This window comes from Ruditapes philippinarum, unplaced genomic scaffold, assembly GCF_026571515.1.
Source record: "Ruditapes philippinarum isolate M1 unplaced genomic scaffold, ASM2657151v2 ctg407_1_1_1_1, whole genome shotgun sequence".
In the NCBI taxonomy this organism is placed as follows: domain Eukaryota; kingdom Metazoa; phylum Mollusca; class Bivalvia; order Venerida; family Veneridae; genus Ruditapes; species Ruditapes philippinarum.
Window position 1 is genome coordinate 338,805 of NW_026857632.1, and position 24,522 is coordinate 363,326.

At 30.8% G+C, this 24,522-nt stretch overlaps 1 protein-coding gene across 2 annotated transcripts in view; it reads right to left on the reverse strand.

The window, feature by feature from the left end:
• Positions 1-24,522, reverse strand: part of LOC132750424 (uncharacterized) — a 40,393-nt gene that overhangs the window by 11,153 nt on the left and 4,718 nt on the right. The window contains exons 6-8 of one of the 2 annotated variants that reach the window (XM_060740408.1): positions 19,804-19,986; positions 15,992-16,085; positions 13,220-13,817 (exon numbers count right to left, since the gene is read on the reverse strand). In XM_060740408.1, coding sequence (XP_060596391.1) covers positions 13,721-13,817; positions 15,992-16,085; positions 19,804-19,986 — 374 coding nt within the window. In that variant the 3' untranslated portion in view covers positions 13,220-13,720. Of the gene's footprint in view, positions 1-178; positions 242-402; positions 775-13,219; positions 13,818-15,991; positions 16,086-19,803; positions 19,987-24,522 lie in introns of those variants that run through there. The other variant, XM_060740407.1, reaches the window with a different exon arrangement.

A 24,522-nucleotide genomic window follows, 5' to 3' on the forward strand; every position in this document is an offset into this window, starting at 1 on the left:
TAAATCAAATGAAATGGTGATTTTTATAGCAAACATGTTATTTTTCATTGATCAGAAATGACGAAGATCTACACTACTGACTACGAACCCACATACAAGTTATCTTCCTTATTGATATATGCTTCTCCTAAAATTGGTCAGATATTTATAGGTAACAAAATAGCAGAACCGAACCTACCAACACACAGAGTCTCCGGTACAGCAGAGCAGCTCAGACTGAATTGAGTATTTACTGTTGTAGCTAGAATAAAAAAAGATTAAAAAATCACACAAATATCCTTAATAAAGTAAGAGTTTATCATTTATATCTGTAGATGCAGAAACGGAGGAAATGAAAAATATACTTTGATAAAATAAAGATTAATAGTAATAATAAATGAAATTAAAATTGTTTATAATTACCAGCAAATCCAAGAAAAAATAATCCTTCCTGGTTAGCAGTGGAATTGTCCAAAAAGTTAATGGTGATATAATGCTTGTTTAGAGCGTGAGTGGTTATGTCAGATCCATAGTAACTTTCACATTCGATACCATGTAATGTCACGTTTAAACTGTCCCGTATTTCTAGTCTTTGTTCACAGTTTGATGTATCATAATACAAATCAGCGTCAATGATATATAAGTTAACACTAGATGGACACTCATAAATTTCTAGAGAGCAAGAACATGTAGATTCGCCTGTTGTCACACCCGGATAACCTTTATTTGTTAAATAAAGTGGTGCACTCGATGACTGTAACGTGCCACTTGAACATACGGATAATTTCCTTTCAGCTGTAATCATAAAACTTTAAATTTTATGAATAACAAAGAGGGGGTTTTGTGCCACAAAACATGTGTTTCCCACAACTAGGTATGGTACTGATGACTCCTGCGAAGTTTCGTCGGTATTGAACTAGCGGTTTTTGCCTTTAAAGCCAGAAAATTTGGAGGTTTTTTATTTATTTATTTATTTTTTTACTATTTTTTTAATAAAGCTGTGGTGGCCATTTTGTGCTGGCGATATACACGATTAGGGAAGGGTACTTATAACTCCTGTGAAAGATTACATTGGAATCCCGCCAGCAGTTTGACATGGTGCCAAGCCGGACGGACAAGCTTAAATTACGGACGGACAGATAGACGGACAGACGACGAGGCAAAACAATATAGATATATCATAATTTAACTTTTTAGGAAACATAATAAAGTCAAATCATATAGCAAACTCAATAGGTAAAAACAATGTTTGATATATAATAAATAAGTATTTATTTTGTTTAATCTATGAATTAATTTGATTGACTACTTTGCTTTTTTTAAAAAAAAAAAAGTTTTAAAACATAAGAAGTTGATAAGTTTAAAAAATTTTAAAAAAGATGTTAAAGGGAAACAATAAAATAAATTGTAACATGGGAAAGGTTTGTGCTTTCCCTAGGGAAAAAAAGGGCCCGGGACCCCCCCGAGGGAATACTACGGGACGTTTTTCCAGAACATGACGCAAACAATACTTTACCGGCGTGTCGCACTTAAAAAATGGTCCGTTTTGAACCCGCAACATGTGGGATCACAATCGCGCATATCCAAACAGGATAGAATCAACAGCTATCACTGAGCTTCCACAGTCTATGTTAACATTATCGGTATCACAGTGTGTTTCATTTCTCCTTTCTTCTACTGATGACAGTTGTGCTGGAACAAGTCATAACAAGTCATGACAGTAATGCTAAACTCATCACATAATTATCATGATAATTAATGTTATTATTACATGTATTATAAAAAATATTAAAATAATGATAATAATAATATAAAATTATTATTTATTATTATTATTATTATTTATTTATTTTTAAATTTATTTTTACATTTAAATAGTCCTTTTTCATGCTTATTTTTTAATATACTTTATACTTATTTATCAATATTTTTATTTAAATAGATACAATTTCCCTTTACAGGGGGGTTTAGGTAGACCCTGGGTAAGGGAACCCTAAGGGAAATGAAAAGAACAAGGAAGGGTTTTATGTCTTCAATTAAACCCTTTTTCAAAATTTAAATAGAATTTACGTGTGGTTTTTGAGCAATGGTAATGAACTAAGATTTGCCATTGGGGCTTTTTTCAGAAAAGAGGAAAATCTAAAAAAAAACTGTAAATATCAAAAAAAAATGTTTTCTTTTTGCCCGTGGTTTAAAAAAACAAATAATTACATTCAGGTAACAAATAACACAAACAAACTGTTCTTAAAATGTTCAAAAATGTTGCTCTACCCCACTTAATCAAAACACTAATTATACCATTTCCCTATCTAAAATGCCTAACTCAAAATATTCCTAAAATTTACTATAATGAGTGGCTGCTTTCAACGTTTTGCCTAAATTTTTTAGAAGGTATATCGGTTGGTCATGCAAAATATAAAATACTTTTACCGTGTAGTTTTTATCTTATTAAACTTTGAAAATATCTGGTATCATATTTGCTATAAATTTGGGCATTATTAAGCAAATAAATACCTACAATAATTACATTATTTGAATCAAACCCTTTTTTGATAAGGGATTAGAGAGATACATAAATAATGTTAAAAAGAAAAAAAGGTTACACCTTCTGGGGTTTGAACACATGTCCCTCAATTTCAGTGAAGATTGCAAGCGATTTTAGCCTATTTAAATACCCTTCAAATTATTTGATGGTAATGCATTACCCATAGTCTACCTTAAATATATGTAAGTCTAACCTGTTCCTTGGCAAATGATATAGTTTACAAATTGTTATTGATAGTGATATACTTGTTCCATAATTCAAACATCACTCTGTGATTGACTGCTCTTAACATATTCTTTGGCATGAAGTTATTTACAACAAAATTGAAATAGATACGTGTATGTATCAATGCATTCCAAAATATCATTATTTTAAACATCAAAGAATGTTTCAATCTACTAAAGTGTTATAAGCTACAATTGTAAATATGTCTAATACATTTTGTAAATAAGCTAACTATTGAAAAGGGGGCGAAAGAATATTTTAAACATTTGATCAATAAAGAAAAATCGGCACATGTATTAGCGTTCATTCGACATATATACAATAAAATTGAAATTTAAACAATATGATATATTACTTCATGTATATAAATAAACGTATAATAATATATGTAACGATGAACTGAATATGCTCTCAAATTATATGCGTTCAGTTCTATTCTAACAAATTAACCGGGAATGTTATAAATATATGTAAAACACATCGTGTTTACATGATTTTCTTCACTTAGTTATTAGTGTAAATCGATATGATGATATGTGAATATAACTGTTGGTACAGGACTGGGAAAGACACTTTTTAAATACATTATATATTTTATTGCGATCCCTTTTTTCCTTGACCCGGTTTAATTTTTCATTTTGGGGATAAAATAAACAACATTTAAATTTGTTAACCGATTATATATTTATTATGAATTTAAAAAAACATTTTTACTGTATGATATAAAATTTGACAATAAAAAACCAAACCCCGATATGCAAATGTATCTGTATTAAAAACCAGGGAAAGATTTTTTATTTCAACTTTTTCATTTTTAAGATGAAAAATAAATCTATTTTTACCCGGAAGGAAAAAATGTCAAATTTTGCGTTTTAACCCACCGCCTTTTCTATGCACCCCATAACCCGTTAAGGGATTAATAGTAAAGATTTTCTTTTGATTATTCAAAATTTAAAACATTTATTTTAATAAAAGTCGATAAACAGATTTTGGCACAACTCCATAATTTGATCTTTAAAAATTGATATAACAATAACGAAAAAGGAAAACAAAACATATCAATTTGAAAAGATATTGATTGTATTTAAAATCGGGTTAAAAAGGGTTTACAAAAGTATTGATCGCAAATGAAAGGTGGAAATAAGAAAGGGAAACAATTAGGTTACTTTATAATCAATAAAATGCTTTCACTTTTTCTTCACCTTCTAGTAAAGGAGTTGTTAGTTTTGATTCAAAACAAATTTACATTTTCATACTAAAAACAGTTAAGTGATATGTTATGATTATTTAAAAATAATGATTTTCATATGTTGTTACTGAGGTCAAAGTGTATTTGTTCTCACGAGGTGGGCTTGTCCTATATGCGTAAATACTTGCGTGCGAGTGCAAGGTTGTTTTTGTTTTGTCCTATGAGCCTATCGTTATGGACACACACTTTTTACACTGTGAACCCATGAACAAATAGTGTCCACAAAAGATCACAGCAGCCAGAAAAAAAAGAGAGTCAAAAAATGAGGGTAACTTTCCCTTTAAAACCATGCTACTTACGTTGTTATATTAACATATAAAGTCAGATGATAAAGTTAAACAAATTTAAAAGAAATTTAATATTTAACTCACTTACGATCCGTGCGTTGATTTGACACCAAAATGAAGCATTTGCTTTTGTTTTTTCTTGTTTTTTTTTGTAGAAGCAGTCTCAACAGTAATTATCAATAATGCTGATAAAATTACTCCGTTAATTGTTTGATAAACCCAATCTCTCTCTTTATTAAATGTAACAAATCTTTAGCATATATATGGCAGCGCGGTAGTATTTCATGCGGATTTTTATTTCGTTTTATTTCTTTTTTGTTTTGTCTTTTTTATCATTTTTTTTATTTCATTTTATACGTTTAAAATGGTTTTCATTGATGAATAATATACCTGAGTGTGTTCAATATTGTTTTTTTTATAAATTTATAACTATTGTAAGTTTATATATTTTCGTTAATTTACTCAAGTAGTTTTTATATACGTCCATCAAAGTTACATGTATAGTGACTAAATTATAATTCCTTGTTATATCAAGTTTCCTTTAAATGTCACGGTTTTGTTTTCAAAAGTGATCATTACAGAGAAAAAAAATTCCAAAAACAAATTTAAAGTGTATGACTGTTATAATCTATAACTCATGATTATCCTTATATCATTATCATTATAATTAGTTTATACATTTAACGTGCTAGAAATGTGAGTAATCAATTAAGGGAAGGTCTCTAGAAGAAACATTATCGGTCCAATACCAAAAAGAGCCGAAAGACCACGTTAAGTTTATTCGCAATTTTAGGTAATTCATTATTCAGATCACATAATGATTTCTACTTACTAATAGTCAAAAAATCATTCAAGTTATAATGTGTCATATATAGATATCTGCCGTATGTTCAGATTGCTTTTATCATAGTATATTTAATATACATACATATATGTGTTGTAATAATAACTGAAACTTGCACATCATTATCGGTATCAATCAATAGGACTATTATGGCACTTAACCAAATTGACACCCAATGAACTAAATAAATTATAATATTAACAAAAAGTATCTTTAAAAAGATACACGGCCAAAGTAAAACTTGTTATCTTGCATAGGATAAGCTACTACTTACCATGCTAACCGCAAACAGAACATTTAATACGTCCGCAATAGTTTTATTTCAGTTCATTTTACCCGCAATGTTTTCCCAATTAATTGTCATCTTAGATTTAAACATATGAATATTACTTACATTATTTGATTTTAATCAAAATGGAATTTGATTTGAATAGGAAATTTTAATAAAACAAATATTCATAGTAGATACTGTACACTAATTCCACGGAGAATTTTGCAACTGTAAATTAGTCGAAAGTTCGTTTTAATCGTCTTATGCCCGGTTTGAGAAGAGAATTTAATGACTAGAACAGCTTAGAAGAGAAACCCAACGAACGCCAAAGTATCAAAAATGCGATCTGTCATATTTAATTTCATATATTTATTGAAAAGCTGTTTGAAACATCTGGAAAATATCATTATTGTGTTTTAATACTTATTCCGACTTACACTACTTGCTATCGCGCAATCAAACAGACCTACCTATAACATGTATAACGGAAGCTCTTCTAAAGTATCAATCGAACAGGCTATTAGTGTTAAAATGACCAATGAAAAATATTCCTATATTCATTTCTTTACATGTACATATGGTATTCTGAGGTTAGTCAGATTTTTTGTTTTACAACTAAACAACGTTCATGTAGAGGGATTCGGAAGGATTTTAGGACCAACAATAACAAGCAAGACATATTTGTTTTTTCAGGATTAATTAATGAGAAACATTGCATTTTTAGTTAACAAAATATAATAAATTTGATATTGTTTCAATAAAGGCCAATTACTTTTTAATTGAACACTTGCACAGTGATATTTATACGAATTTAATATTTACCATAGTCCTCAGCTCCGTGAATATCCAAGACACTGCCTATATTGAATGCATTCAGTTGTTATCTTTAAACGACATGTAAAAAATTATTTCAGAATAAAACATAGAAAATTAGCACATAATGCCTATCAAATCCAATACATATATCTTGGAAGGATATAGGTGTTAACAATATAATTCAAATTTTGCGATAGTGCATGATAAACAATCTCAATATGACGGATAATAAATTATGATAAAATGACAATCTATTTCCATTCTACTTCTTTCTATCTATTTCTTCTTTGATATTATTATATGTTCATTAAAAACATAACATTGTGTGATTGTTACGAACCCCATTTGCTTGCTACGCAACTGCAATTCTACAGCGCGCAGTAATATATTATTGGTCTTGTTTTGCACGCGATATTTGGCGCTACATTGTGACGTCACGTAAACAACTCTTTAAACGTCTGTACAGCGTTAATAACTGAATTAAAAATATTGGTATTCGAATTTATTTTCTTATTCAGACCATTTTCTATCATTCTAGATAGTTTTCAAAGCAAAATTCAACAAAAAGTTGTTTTGTTTTTATCAGAATTTTGAAACAAAATGGCGAAAGAAGTCCCTTAAAATAAATATGAGTTTTGACTCCGCCCACTTTCATATTTATATTTAAAAAATATGAAATATATTTGACTCATATTATATGTTATTTTGGTTTTGGGGTGATATATGTGGATATTTTACCTGTCAAGATTTTATATCACCCGAGCCGTTAGGCGAGGGTGATATTTTATCTTGGCAGGTAATATATCCACATATATCACTCAAAAACCAAAATAATAATTTTATTACCCGTCCCCTGCCGAGTTTAGACGATTTTAAAATAAATCATTGCTACTTCAAATGAAACGTCGAAATAAGATTCCCTTTAGGGTACCTCTTCACCACAAAATGACGTCACATAAATACATGGCGTAGTTTCTTTCGAACCTAACAAATGTAAACAAGAGAAAAGGTGTAGGCTGTTGAACGCACTTTTTTGATATTAATATCAAGCTTTCACAGGGTCATATTTGTTTTCATTACTGATGAGAATATGTATCATTACTCTTTTTTGGTAAATATTTATCATTTGACAGTTAAAAAGTGCTTATAAATCGAAATTTACATCGCGTAAAATCAAACCGTCGCGCATCGCCACAGCGCATGTTGTTTACAACTTGGGGTATCCAACGGGGAAATTTAGTGTGTATATTACCCGTCTGGCTCGGTAATATCAATTTCTTTCAGGTGATCAATATCCAATCAAAAAGGCGGAAAAAATCTGGAAGGGTAATAAAGCACCATATTTCATGGGTAAAATTAAATAATATATACAGTCAGGACTCAATACATCGGAATACATTATACTGACAAATGCAAATAACGACTGTCACAATGAATTGTTGGGAACCAAAATTTTTCAATGTTATTATAATCCTTTATAACGGAAATTCGTATTCCGACTCCGACACAATAATTGGAAACCAAACGTGTTATTTTCTATACAATAAGTAAACGTTAAACTGACACTTGGCCAGTCAAGCGCGCGTATCATTCAGTCGTGAACAAAAGGCGCGAGGTGTTAAAACAGGTACTTGTATTGTAGCTTGGTCAGTTGTTACACCTTATTACTATACCAACTTGTTGTTGTCAGCTGAATTTTGTTATACCTGCCAACTTGTGACTAATTTATTAAAGTAATTGCAGAACCTCCAGCTAAACGTCAACGGACTAATTTAACTTTTGAACAAAAAAGAAATCATTTCATATATTATGTGTATGATAATTATGTAATGTGAATAATAAAGTGAACACATAAACACAAACATATTTTTCATTATAGATGTTTATTATAGATCTAAATATATGTACAAAATGTTCAGATACCAGTAAATAAGTATACCATTACAGGATGAATGATGAAATTCAATAAATTCGATATACTGACATATCTTTTGGGAACCAATAATGTCGTTGTAATGAGTTATGACGATAATAATCTACACTGTTCATTTAATTTTATCATTATTTCAGAAAGATCACTGCTATTCGAGATCAAACATTTCAGATAGAAAAAAAGTCTTTTAACATACATCTAAATAAACATACAGCATTAGGTTACGTGTATAAATATGCATTAAATGTTGTCATTAGTGGCAGATTAATAGACTAAGTCTTTAAATCATACAGTAAATGCATCACATCAGTATCAAATGACTTAATGTTAAACAGTAAGTTTATCATAATTATTTTCTTGACATCGCGATGTGTAAAACATGTGAAACCGACTGTCACTAAATCACAATGCCGACCCCGCAATTTTTGTTGAATTTTTGCGTTGGGTCAAAAAGTTGTAATTTTTATCATCTTTCTTCTGGAGGGATCATATATCAGGTGTGGTTGTTTGAAAGATCGGTGTCCGAGCGATCTAAGGTAGAACAACATATATTACATTTTTATAGAAACGTTGCCTCTGCAACGAAATGCTTAATGACAAATATCTAAGCTCTTGGCACTGTGATTTCACACGAAAAGACTTAATTTAATAAAGTTCACTGTGAGCGTCTATATAAACTAAGGGATTTTTTATATTTCATGTTTATATTTTCAATGTAAGTGCATGTTTTATTATAAATTGAGCAGTATAATCATGATCAGGCGTGACAGTGATAAATTTGAAACTATTTTGTTCTAATTTACTTCAAACAATATCCATGAAAAACTGACATCATGATTTATGTATATACTTCATGTTTTGCGTTTGCATAATTTCCATTATTCTGTCCTCTGATTTATGCGTCTGACGGGTTCGTTAGCGTTTCAGTAAAAATACAAACCATTTCATCTAAAACGCGAGGTTTATAGTAATACAAAAAAAATCTAGGTAACTTTATAATGTAGATTACGTTCATTTCTGTATGTAATAGTGTTAGCACATGGCATGTATATCATTTTAGCCGAATTGTATCTGTGAGTTTTGTGCATTAATTTCAATGTAAAGTTAACTCATTCTGCGTTTGAAATACCCACTTTTTGTTCGCACTTAACGTTAAATACTAACGCACATTGAAAAACGATAATCTAGACAGTAGAATGCGTTACGAGACAGCTAACGTTATGTTTAAAGATTATTTTTGTAATTCGGCTCTAGTAATTTAAAGAATTTCTACACTTTACTTTAAAAGCTTCGCACTGTTGAGGGCTTACGGGAAGAAAAGATTATATTGACATTTAAGCAGATATTTTTTTACAGGAAAAGGTATGGTGTATACGATTTCTTTAAAAAAAATGTTTCAAATTGAACAGTCAAGTACACATGAAACTATCTTCACATTGCTACCGGAGAATGCTCACCTATATACACTTACATCATATATTTTTTGATATTTATGTAACATTTTAAAATAGCATTGCAATTTCTGTCTATTATTCTTGTGACCACGTGGTCTTATTTATCTTAACGGTTGATATACGATTTCATGACATTAAATAAATTTATTGAAGATGTTTCATTTTGTTTTATAAATATCAGGTTTAACGTATTCTAAGACGTTTTACGTAGTACCAACATTGTAGAGATTAAAAAGCCACTTTCCAGGTATGCGGTGAAAATACACCTCAGGTGCTCCTCCAAGAATATATCTAGGCACACCTGAGTAGAACCAACGAAACACTTAGGAGTCATTGGTCAGCAAATATACATGTATATTAATTTTGGAAAGGATTTTACAATCACTTACTAAGCACTTCTTTAAAATTAAGATTATAATTTAACAACTTCATTAGTAACAGCAAAATAACGTCATTATAACCACACAATGATTTATATAAATCGTCATTTTGAAACACGCGAGTGAGAATAGGTGTTATCCCGATACAGCATTGTACCAAATCCGTTGTAGTTTAGAAATATTTTTTTGATCATTTTGAAATGCCCGAATTTAAGTCATTCCTGCCTTGTTCATATTTCAGGAATATTTGATGCATCTGCGTATTTTGTGTGTTATACGATGACATTGAAAGTTGTTTTCTTTGTATTATCAAAGACCTCATTTCTGGGTGATGTTGCATTTATTCATTATCCCTCATGTACAGACTAAATCAAACCGAGTCTGCAATTCTTATGTAATTGTGTTGTGATTAATGCTTCCGATGGATCACTATGTTTCCAGATTTTCATTAAGTGACGAGTTATGCTCTGGCCAGTTCTAGAGGGATAACTTGCAATAAACATTACCGTCCATGAACAGAATTGATCAAACCGATCCTGCAACATTACCATTTGTATTGTTTTCTGTTCTTTAAATATTCCGTATTACACTATTGTGATAAGGTGGTCTTTTTGCATGCTACTTAATTTAGATTGACAAAGACAAAACACTTATCTCCTTCAATATGCCTATATCGTTAGATAAGCATATTAATTATTATAGTTAAACAGCGCCATATGTCAACAGTTCTAGTCAAACAACAACAACACAGTTATGTGACAAATTTATTATTGGCATCGTGAAGTGCAGCAAGAAACAAATTAGAATGATTTATGATATTGGTGGAAATTCTTGAAATGCTACCCGTTTAAGAAGAACATCAATGTCAGTACAGCATGTACAATATGTTCTATATGTCGTTGTAGAACAGACATTTTCACAAACACAATCTTTATAGTGGCATTAAAAGTCAATAAGTCAAATTTTTGTTAAAAACAATGCTGAATAACCGTTAGCTATTTTTTTTATTTATTTCTTTTTATTTTGTTGTAGAAAATATGCATACTGTTTTTAAATTCGATAGCAACTTACAAGCAAAATAAAATACATTTATATATATGATCAGAAGTAGTTGATGCGTACATTGTAATTCCATGTTCGTTCAACAAAATCGAAATTAACCAGACTTTATCATTACATGTAACTACCTATTTTTTTCTCTTACTTACAAATGAACATGTAGTTTGTTTGTTTGTTTAATTTGGTTTTACGTCACAGCGACACATAATAGGTCATATGGCGACGTTCAAATTTTAGTGGTGGAGGAATACCTCAGGTACTCTTCCGTGCATAATTTCAGGCACGAACGGGCACATGAGTAGAACCACCGACGTTCCGACTTACATGTAGAGGTATGTACAAGTATTACTATACAGATAGAGATAAGGATCTGTAATTCGCATTGTTTCTTGGATTTTTAAACTTCCAAGTCTCCTTCTTGAACACATATTTGATATTTCACATTGAAAAAAATGAAGGTTATCATTCAAAATAAGTCATCTAAAACATGCAAAGCGAAATAAGGTTAAAGCAAATGCAACATTGAACATGAACTGGTAAAAATTTTAGTAGAATAATTTGAAATATTAAAAATGTAGTTACATGTACAAGAATACTGATTAAGCTGTAATGATTTGCAGACATAATATATTGTATGTGAAAACGATACCTTTGACGTTACATTTTTGTTTGCTTCATGTGACATAAGAAAACTGTGATGAAAAAAAAAAAAGAAAAAAAAAAAGCCAAAACTAGAAAACACATAAGTTTCAACTTAAATTGTAACCGAAAAACGTCTAATGTTTGCATCAAATGATGTTCTAATACAAATCATTATTTTATTTAGATCCAATTGATTTACCATTGTTTTCATTTTTTTCATATCAAATCTATAACACTTCGTCTAGCCTTGTTTGTATTTTCTGAGTCCAAAATTTCATTTAGTATTAAATCCTATACTGTTTTCAGAGTAACAAAGTGACACTATACGTTATTAAATACAATAATGATTTTACTGTACTTGTTCACAACTGCAAAATAAAATATATTCGACTCAATGTTCCAATGATCCTAGCAAATTATAGTTTTGACATTTATGTACTCGTCCAATATAATTCAGCATTGAATTCAATATCATTACTTTTATCATCTAGTATCTTTTGACTTAGCTCTAATGTTAAACAACTACCATGAAATAAATACGAATGAAAATATGACAAAATATAATAACATGTTTTGGTAGAATAAATAGTACACAATATGTAACGTAGTTATAGTAATACATCACTTATAAAGCCTGAATCCAGAAAAGGATTACTAAACTAAAAATCACACCCATTTAGGATGGTTGATGAAATGCTAATATAAAACATTGTAAAAAACCCATGATAATAATTACCACCATAAAGCTTTATTCATAAAGACATATCATTATTTATTAGCGTTTTACATGTATGGACACTGAAGTGCAATAAATGATAAAGAAATCTTTTAATTTTTAAATATCAAGTTTTATGAAAAAATGCATAAATGACATCACACGCAAATTCGGTACGCCACAGCCGGGACTCGAAACATGACCTTCTTTCTTTCATATACTCATAGACGTACATAAGGTGTGATTAATTACTTAACGCATGGAAATTTTTACATATACCGCGAAACACTAAATCAGTGTTGGTTATCTCTGACTGTCTAGAATCTCAACAAGCATATAATGGTATCACGGGGGAGGAAGTGTAAAACCAGGGATGAAGTTCTTATGATAACTTGTTATGGAGTTCTTGTGAAAACTGTCACGGAGTTCGTCGGAAAACTATTGTATATACTGCCAAACACTCGTCAAAAATGGTAATTTTCGTCTTTAAAAAATTAGATGAAGACTTGAAATTAACAGGTCAATACTTGCGAACTGGCAAATAATTTGAAAATCTTACTCAAAACTACCAGATTTTAAGCAAGAGGCGATAAAAAATGGACTATGAATTAGTTTTTGACACATACATGTAATACAATATGTTAGGCAAGCTTAATAATCAAAGGTTAATTTAGCACCTAAAACTCACTTTTCTACGATGAAAATTATCATTTTTGACGAGTGTTTTGCAGTATATACAGTAGTTTTCCGACGAACTCCGTGACAGTTATCACAAGAATTCCTTAATAAGTCATCATAAGAACTCCATCCCTAGCGTAACACTTCCTCCCCCGTGGGAATTAAGATGACCGTGGTATTTTGTTGTATTAATAAATTATTCCAGCCAGCAGGAAATATGGCAAGCATGTTGCGAAGCTTGAGAAAGTTAGTTTGCTAACGTTTGAAATGTATGGTAGTAATATAATGCTCAACTTTTTCTGTACAAAAATTATATATTATTATAACATATTTGTTTTTAATTTGTCCTCTTTGTCTAGTTAAGATCTACACTGGCATCGGTGCTTTGTTAACATTCAACGGGGCAGTAAATAGAAATGATTAGAAATTCTAATTAAATATTCATTTAGAAAACATGTTGCTGTCTTAGGTAGGCTTGTTTTACATCGACCAAACATGTTTTCGATGAAACAATGTTAAATGAATTTCAGCGTCACGTGCATATATAATCAAATAAACAAACTCAATATCATAGAAAACTAGACATTGAACAGAATATTGATATTTGTCTTAGATTGATATAATGTCGGTGCAAATATCACACTCAGTATTCATGACGATCTATAGGTGCGAGTTTGTTTTTCTTCCGGAAATGCCCATGACTGATCTTGTGTTGTGGTGTGATTGCAGGCAATGGAGCTCTAAAATGACAAAATAAACGTTATATCATGTTATTGAATCACACAGTATATAATAAGAGGTTAATACACGACAAAACACGGCCAGATAAGGATATCATTTTTTCCCCCAATTATTATCATAACTTAAAGCGCATTTTGTTTGATGACAATATTACTGACATAAATAATACATATATGTCCAACTCAAACCTTGCTTTTTATTCATTATAATTTCATTTTTAGACAGTTTCTTAACAAAAATCAATATTGCTACAACTTTTTCTAAAGTCTGCGTGACCTTGTCGACAATATGCATTTCTTGTGTCACTTAGCAAAAAGATATATTGTGTACATATATGGGATGTAAGATATCCATTTTCTGTTAGTCATCAACATATATTTCTGTTTCATGTATAACTATACTCGTATATGTGCATTTATTTTTATTAAAATAAAGTGTATAAAGAAAAAGTAAGCCTCAGACGTCCTGATGTAAAAAGTTTGATATATTGAAATTAACAAGTACAACACTGTACAAAGGGAAAAAGACAACATTTGCTTAGGTGTGAATTACAAAAAATAAAATGATTGATGTTTATTGGATTAAAAAATAAATAAAACGTATGCAAAAAATTTGTGATAACGACAATGTTTGATAATATGTATAGTACATATATGCAATTAATTAAATATATTTCTGAGAAAATTTAATACTTGTGTTTCTTTCTATTTCTTGAATAAAACACTTAACTTGAAGCGTGATCATGAAATAAAAAAAAAATACAGCTTAATATTATTTTATTATACAATAAAATATGTATTAAATTATATAATTATAATAACAAAACTTGTAATAAACGCAACCTTTTTTTCTATAATTTACGTCTTCATGGACATTATTTTTTGTAAGTTACGGCTTCATGAACATAATAGAATAATTGGTGGAAATATCCAGTTAATTTAAGGTGTCTAGGTGTCTTAGGGGTCTAAGTGTCACGGGGTCGAGATGTCATAGACTCTTTAAAATATAACCTTCAATCAAATATTTGTAAAATATTTTGTAAGCTAAGAATTATGGACAACTCTTAATTAAAAAAGTAAACATAGGCATATTGAAAGAAACAAAAAAATGTGTCATTTATATTTAAAATAATCTCTTGGAGATGAATTTCATTGCATGTTTGAATTTAACTTTTTTTATTATGTTAATAAAGATTCAAAATTCTCAAATCATCCTAACATTCATATATAAGAATATATAATGAATAGCTCTGACCAATTAACTTCATTAAAACTTTATTCTGCAAAATTATTCTCTCAAATAACTTATTTTCCTATATGGCATGATTTTCTGAACTTGCTTTGTTACCTCTTTATGGTTGTATTAACATATCATAAGTAATATAGATAGCATTTTTGTAACAAACCAACTCTTGTCGAAAGAAAATAGTTTAGACAAATACCTTTATGTGTTAAATTTGTTTGTCAAAATGTTCTCAATTATTATATGTCCTTTTCGTTCTGTAAACGTAATAACTTTTGAATAACAGTTCATTGTCAAATGGTGTTAACTTTTCATAACCCATGCATTTCCCCAGTGTCACCACCGGTCAGATTACCAGACCCATTCCAAATTGCAAATATGCTTTTTTTCCAATTTTAGAATTAAATCCATATCCACTGACATTCTTGAAAAGAAAACTGACATGTATGTAGGGGGTCTTTTCAGTATGGTATCAGAAAAATGATTCCCCAAATGTCATTGCCAAATTTTATTGTAAATGCAATTTTATACTGTAAATGATACTTGCATAGGATTGTAAAAACAAAAACTTTTTTTTACAATTCAAACTACTATGCCAAAAGAGCATGAAGGAGGTTCCGAAAGAACATGAAGGAGATTTCAAAAGATACTAAATATGTTCCAACTCAAGCTATTTTATAAAACTGAGCAAGGTACCTTTTCCCAAAATGGCTAGGAAAAGGCATATGACTTTATGCATATTATATTCCTTGGCACCGGACCGCAATCTCAGAATAGGTCATTTGACACTCATAATCAGTTAAAATCATATGCGATTTCGCATTATATATAGTAACAAGTGTACTTATGTTGTTTTTCCAATATTTAGTTCTTTCTTGTTCTTCAGAATATTAATTCTTTAGTTTTCAATAAAATTAAAAGTATTAATTACCCGGATCTTAAATATGACTCCTTTTCTGTCCCTCGCGGTGGTACAGTTGATGAATGTTGCTCTCCTTCGTAGGCAAGGTCTTCCCGGTCAGAATCTAAACAAATTATCAAAGGTACACAACGTATTGATATAATCCAACAAAATAAACTACGTAGATAATATTTAATGAGTGTCGGTTTATAAGTTCAATAAACACATGAGTTAAATATTCAAATAACCCAAATTTAAGACTTTTAAAAATGAAAAACACGTTTTCTTATCCAGATAAGAGTGACTTTTTAAAAATGACATTAATAGTTCAAAACTGAGCGATCAGTGATCACATGAGTGGCCTCACGTAACCCTATTGCATGTTGCAGCTTCTGTGTAGCAAGAGACAGAAAAATAATTAACAGGGCAAGACGCGGTTAGATTAAGGGCCATTAATCAGCAAAAAAAAAACATTCAACCGTAAAATCATTATCCCCAGCCGAATCGGGAGGGGGGTATTGTTTTGGCGTTGTCTGTTCGTCCGTCCGTCCTTCAGTCCGTCAATCAGAATTTCGTTTCCGCACTAGCTCTCTGCAACTACTGGCTGGAATTCGACGAAACTTAATGGGCATCATCAATATCAAGAGGAGATGCGCATATCATCGCCTTGTTCCGGTCAGACACTAAAACTCAGAGTTATGGCCCTTGATAAGTCATGCAGTATGCATACAGAGCAAAAATCTTTTCCGCGCTACTTCTCATCAACTACTGGCTGAAATTCAACGAAACTGTATGGGAACCTTCAATACCAAGGGGAGATGCGCATATCATCGCCTTGTTCCGCTCAGACATTTTAACTCAGAGTTATGGCCTTTGCTTAGGTATGCAGTATGCATATAGAACAATAATCGTTTCGCGCTACTTCTCTACAACTACTGGCTTGAATTCAACGAAACTTAATGGAAACCTTCAATACAAAGAGGAGATGCGCTTATCGTCGTCTTGTTTTGGTCAGACTCTTTAACTCAGATTTATCGCCCTTGATAAGTTATGCAGTATGCATATAGAACAATTATCGTTTCTTGCTACTTTTCTGCAACATCTGGCTGAAATTCAACGACCTTTTATGGGAATCATCAATATTAAAGAGATGCGCATATCGTCGGAAACTTTAAGTCAGAGTTATGGCCTTGATTAGTTATGCAATATGCATAAAGAACAAACTTTATGGGAACCTTCAATACCAAGAGGAGATGCGTGTATCATCGCCATGATATGCACGATAAGACTATGTAAAGTTTTGATGAAATTGTTCAAGTAGTTTCTGAGATGAAGTCCCGACGAATTTCTGTGTAGGTTGCAACATTAAACAAGAGCGATCAGTGATCACATGTGTCGCCTCATCATAGCCAATTGCATGTTGCAGCTACTGTGTAGCACGATATAGAAACAAATTTTTATTTAACATGCTAAAGGGCTATACCTCCGCCCAAAATAAACATCCGGTAAACCCGTTAAATATATGCAAGGACATCAGGTACCAATCAATCCTGCAGTTTTGTGGGACGGCAGTGAAAGGGATAGCGATATAATTACAAAATCCAGATGCTCGCTCATTGATTACTTTTTCCTGTGGTTTCATATTGTTTTAGCGAGCGTGTTTTTTGTTGTAAAATTTTGTTGTTGTTTTTTTTGCTTATGATACAAAAGGGAAAGAACATCAAAACACTCGGCCTTCTGATTTATACTTGGATGCTACGCCCCTTGTTCAACTAAGATAACCTCGAGTGTCGATACGTACTGAAAATTACTAATTATAAGAATAGTTACGCATGTAAAACTGAACTCTGATAAAAGCAAGAGCTGTCAGAGCAGATACCAACACTCGACTTATTAAGTACTGGACAAAGTAAAAGATGAACAAAAAACAACGAGAGCTATCCCTTAATGTGATTCAATTCATACCACCACTAGCGACCTTATCATTTTGAATAATGAAAATAAGCAAAATTAAACTCTACCAATAATATATCATTTTTCAATTTCTAGTAACGGTGGCTTTGACACTGAGTCCAGGGGGTCAAAATGCAATCCCGTTATGGGTCTTACTGTAATCTTGGTATATACTAAATTTGATTACAATATCTTATTCCTTTCTCTGGTAATTATCCGGAAACCATATTTCTATTTTTAGTAATGGTGACCTTGCCCTCGACGAAATCGTATCACAAATTACTAAGGTAATGATAACAAATGTAGTTTTGAAGTCTGAATTTAATCCCTGGAGAAATATCGAAGCTACAGGAAAAATAAGGAAAATTCTAAATTTAATGAGAAGATAATTTTAAAGCTGCACGCCTCCAGATGAGCCAAAATATTTCAAGAAATCAAAATTGTGACAAAATGAACTAAAATTTTAATAAAGGGAAAAACAATCAGGATCCAAATAATACTTTATATGTTATATGCGGTTCAAGACTGCTTTTGCCGTATTTTATCGCCATATTTCTATTGCGTTATTAACGCAGTGAGGAGTGTTTTTGGATATGTTGACCACTTTTGGTATATTTCTTGGATTGTTAATGCCGATTTCAATATGTAAATTGCTTTATTTGTTCATCTCACAATATCATACTTTTAAAAACATTTCCACAATATTCGTGAAAATTAGCATGAATCTGGAGGCGTGCTGTTTTAAACATTGACGTTTGAGTTATGACCATTACTTATTATTATAATCATGAGTTGTTATGAAATTTTAATATACAGTTTTAAGTACGTAAATCCTTTAAAATTCAAAAAAGTAAGAACAAAAAATCAACATTTCTTAGAAAAGAAATCCAAGTTAAAGAGAGAAATAGTTCTACACAAATACATGCTAGAGTTATGAATCTTGTCACACATGATGACAGTGTTCATAAGCAACAAGTGTATCAAGTTTCAAGTACATATCTTTATAAATAAAGATGTTAATGAATAAGTAACATTAATGAAGTAAAAATCTTAGTTCATAATTCTAAAAATATTGATTCTAGTGTAAGAAACCTTGCCACAAAAGATTTGGTTTATGCTAAGGAACATATATTGGAAGTTTGAAGTTAAAGAAAGGGCCAAAAATGCTGCATACAAAGTTTGGTGACCATCCATCAATAAGGTCAGAAGAAACAGATTTTGTATAGTTTTTTTTCTTTTCTAGCTTTAGCGGCCCCTACAAGAGGATACTCAAATTCATTTGCAAAAACATTACTAACTGACTACTTAGGAATGCTACATACAATGTTTGGTGATAATCCATCAAATTGCTCAGTACAAAAAGATGTTAAAATTTAATTTTTTTATTTTTAGTTCTGTTGACAACAAAAATAGGCCAGTTGGAAGGATATGAGCAAATATAAGTATGACTGTCCCAAAACTACAAACTACAAACCAAATTAGAAGTAAATTTGCCCAGAAGAAAATGAATGTTGACAAATGACGATGACGCCGGAGCATCCCCCTTTGATACAAATAGCTCACCCTGAACCTACAGTTCTGGTGAGCTGAAACCATTAGTGAGAGTAAAAAATAATGTATTTGTAATTACGGAAATTCTAGGTTCAAGTGGAGATAATTCTGAAACTATTGTTCTAGAGTTTTTAACTTTGTTACATAAGATGTTGTTAATGATAAAGAACATGTATTTTTAGTTTGAAGTTATAAAGAAATTTCAAAAAATGTTATAATAAAAATATGTTACTGCACCAAAACTTTAATCAGAAACGGACGCCATAAAGTACGCGGGGTGAAGTAAGACAGTTCTACATAATTATACTTCGTGAAATCGAGCTAATAAAGTATATTACTTGTATCTTGATCACGGTTACTGTTTGTACAGCATTTGACAACAATCAGCACTATTAGAGCTATTACTACAGCTACAGACAGTACAATAACAGTTATTTCCCATGCTGCAAAATCTTGTCCACCCTGTTTACTTTCATCTGTGTCTGTATCAAGATCCTCTTTACTATCACCGTTACCATAAGCTTTGAAACAAGAAAAGGAATTTCTCAGATTCTCAATAAACATATAATTACATGAATCTTAAGTACTGTTAAATCTTAAATAGATCTTCCTATTCAATCAGGCAATTTTACAGTAAACAATAGCCACACGATTTAAATGTTGATCAAAATGTAACACTGCAAGAAGGGGTTCCGTGTTGAACCTCTAGAATTACTTCCAAGTATTACAGTTTTGACTCTTAAATTACATGCCAGTAATGTTATTCAAAGATATTATCCAATATCTTACACATTAAAGAATCAATTATTGTTGCTGTGTTTGTAGCCGCTTTGCACTGATAAGATAAGATAATATGTTGTTTTCTGATCGCATATCACCAATAATAACTTGAGCCACTGCTGGGCGCTTGACATATTTTACTTTTTTCTTGAAGAAAATAATTTATATGTATCAACAAATTTTAATAAAAGAATATGAAAGATCAAAATTGCGTTTTTCCTAAATTTGAATTTCTATAGTTAGGTCTAGTTACACTTGTTGTTCTGTCAAAGAATTAATCGTTTCCATAATGTACAATGATCAACTTTACATCTGAAACAGTGCACAATGTCTTTTTTTATTCCATAGCTGTATATTACAGGACAAGAAAGTAGGTCACATCGTTACATCATCAAGGTAAGGTGATATGAAAGTTCAAATTCACATCTGAAACTGTGCAGATGACCCAAATTTCATTGTCAAATTATCTATGTCAGCTCATATCGAAGTTCAAAAGTCGCTCAACTCGTCAAAATCTATGTCGGCTAATATGAAAGTTCAATTTTACTTCTATAACTGTGCACATGCCCCAAAGCGCATTGTTATAGGTAACAATAAGACATTTAAAAAAATATATCTTCACGGTGAAGGTCAATTAAAGATCAAGGTCATTCACATCTTGATCAATATGTTTGTTTGGGCACAAGTCTTGTTTTGTCCAAATAAAAATCAAATTCTTACATATATAAAAAATGACAATTTAAGAATGATATTGACGGTCAAATTCATTAAAACTCAAGGTCAGTGTCAGTCTAACCTTTTTGAAGATCGTGTCCAAAAGGTCGTATTGTCAAAGTATAAATGAAATCCATATATTATCAATTCCAAAGTCAATTTTAGCTAAAATCAGTGAAAATTTAATAATGATGGCTACTTATAGCTATGGAAAAATTTGGTCATTTGACTATGATGGGGTTAAGGTAATTTATGACTGAATGTCAAGTTTCAGTCTGTTCTGCTAAGAGGTCTTGTCCCAAGGGTTGTTGTGACCGAGTATGAAGACATTACACTTACAGAACTTAAAAAAAAAGTTATGATAAATTTCAAACATTTAGGCCGACATGACTGTAAGACTCTATGTACTCTCGACCCCTCGACAACTCTAAATATACTGAATTATAAGTGAAATCTTATCCAGCCGTTATTTGTTATTCATAATCATACTTCAAGGTACGTATTTTATAAACATAATAACATAATATGTTTTAGTCATGATTACATCCAAGTAATGAGCGAAAAAATGCGTAAATGAAATACAAGATGAAACGGTTTAGATAAAGAATTTTGAGAATTAACTTTAAGTTTGTTTCCGGCCGAAAAACTGAATATATGTTAAAAATTCATTGGCCATTTTTTAAATTACAATTTGAAATCGCAGAATCTGACTGGCCATTGTAAAATTAGTAAAATAACATAACGGATTTTTCTGACATTCGGTTCTCATTTTTAATTGATCTAAAGAAATGTGAAAACGAACTATCTACATTCATAAGTTCGTTTACTATCAAGTTAAATTTCAAACACTTTAACTCTGTTGAATCATTCCTTCTATACATTGTATGTTCTGTAGTGCCATGCATCCTCCTATAGATTATTTTACGCTGCTTTAACGAGTTATTAATGTTGTCAAACATTAATGTAACCACCACTTAAAATGTTTAGTCTCGCGCATGAAAATAGCGAAACAGAAAACAAGAAAAACGAAATTATCCGGTATCAATGTAATTTTATATCATGATAGTTTTTATATCATTTGAATCATAATATTTAATTACAAAAACGGCCACACTACAATGTGTGGGACAGTAGCTTTAAAATATTTTGCGTGTGCCAACATATGCATATAATTTTAAAATTTCGAACATTTAAACGTAAAATAAAATATTAGGCTCAATATCATTATCCCTACGATTATATATCCATGTTTCCAAAGATACGATCTGCTAGTAAACCCGTTTCAATTCGACCGAGTATCTTTTTACTGTTTTACTGTTTTACCGAGATACTGTTGGTTATATTTGAATAAACATATGAGAAAAAGAAGACTTTATTTTATGCTTTTCAGTAGATTACTGATTTATCCGTGAAAATTATATTTGATAATTTCACAGTGAAAATTATTAAAATATAATTTCACACTTTTCATTGACGAAACTACTTTTTTAAGATTTTCCCCATGTGGTACCTCAATTTTATTTTGCTGACAATTCTGACAATGTCAGGCTGTTTAAAGAAAGGCAAAGCTGAAATTGATAAATAACTTAAATGTCAAAAGTATTAAAAAGAAGAAAACTTACTTCTATTCATTTAAATTCCAATCACAAAATTTCGTCTCTAAATTTTTTTGTTTCATTTTTACAGTCTGAAACATACATTCCTTACACATGCAAAACTGCTCTTGATGACATTTGGGCATATTAAAGTATCCTACGTATAGGTTAGTGTTTAATAATATGCATTAACAAAAATAATTGGTCAAGCCTGCCGCAGGCAGGCGACCAATTATTTTTGTTAATGCATATTATTAAACATTAACCTATTTAATGATCAACATTATTTTTTTCAACCAACAACAAGGCATTTCTCTAAATCACCTATAGCTCCGCCCTTTCGCTCTACAACATGTCTACACCTTGTCAAGTTGCTAACATCTCACATTTAGATAAGCTAAATAAATGGCCCAGGCACATTTTTTATTGAAATGTCACAGAATTTATACCTTTATCTATTGTAAGACTATCAAGTTTATAATATATCTGGAAAAAACAGCGAGGAAAACGATGCAATTAGGTAAAAACAATGGAGTTAATAAAATGTGTATATCCTTTCAAAATAAATGGAAAATGTGAGAAAATACATTAAAGATTATTAATTGATACAAATTCGTTATAAAGATTCAAGTTATTCACTAACATTTAAAATCCCTATTGATTTGCTCATTTGAAAAACAGTTTTTTCTGTTTTTACAGGTGGAGGGGGTCCATTTACAATGAGTTTTCCAGCCAAAAAATGTAATCATTGTATTCTTAATATCAATGATTGTTAAAGCAGTTCATTCCTATCAAGTGAGAAAAAAAAATGTTTTGGAAAATATAAAGTTTAAAACACTCAGCAATTTATAACAGACATTTTTCTTAGAGTTAAAAGGATATAAAAAAGTTACTATGTACTAGTAATCATTTGTCTCTGCGTGCCCAACATGTACTATCTATGTAATAAATCAATTGATTGTATCCTCACATTTAGAAACACCTGACCTCGCCTAATTTTTTTATGTTGGCATTGTTTTGCTAACCTTGACATTTTACAAATCAGAGTGTAAACCATACCTCTAACTCCTCCCTAGTATAATGCATTATTGAAATTTGTTAGACTGCGGTTAGACGACAGATTAAGTGAATCTTATTAAGTTAGTACACATTAACCAAAGTTAGACTAAGCAGAAATTTGAAAAATACTACAATGTGATTGGACAAAAAATAATGTTGATCATTAAGAGAAATAACTGCTTTATGAAAACTTGAAAAGCAAAAAAGCAAGGTCGGCTTTACACTATAACTGTGCACGTGACTCAAATTACATTGATGTCGGTAACACCAAGAAAATTTCAAAAGAATCTTCACGATAAAGGTCAATTCAAGTTCAAAAGACAAGAATAAAGATCAACAAGGCAAAGGCAACGTTCACAGGACGCAGCCCCCGACACACCAAAGCAGGGCACCCAGAATATGCACCACTATGCATGTTTGGTAACAATTCTTGTTTTATCCAAGTATAATTTAAATCCTCACATAAATAACAAAATTATCATGGCAAATTAACACCCATTCAATAATTTGACATTGACGGTCAAAGTCATTTAATCTCAAAGTCAAGGTCTGTCTAACATTTTACAAGATCGTGTCCAAAAGGTTGTATTGTCCAGGTAGAAAATATTCCATTCATTTCAGCGAAAATTCAATAATTTAACAATCAAGGTAACGGCCATAAATGAGACAAGGTCAATTTAAAAAGTGATTTTTTACATGAAGGTCTTATCCTAAAAAAATGTATCTTTATATGTAGTCAATCTATTCATTAAATAACAAAATTTAAGCCATATACAGCAGTAAAAGTCAAACTGTCAATAATGACCTACAAGGTCAATGCCATTTATGAGTGAAGGCCTTCTAATAGACTTAAATGCCTGAACTAGAAAATGTTGTGTTCAAGTTTGAAGACAATCCATTAAGAAAATA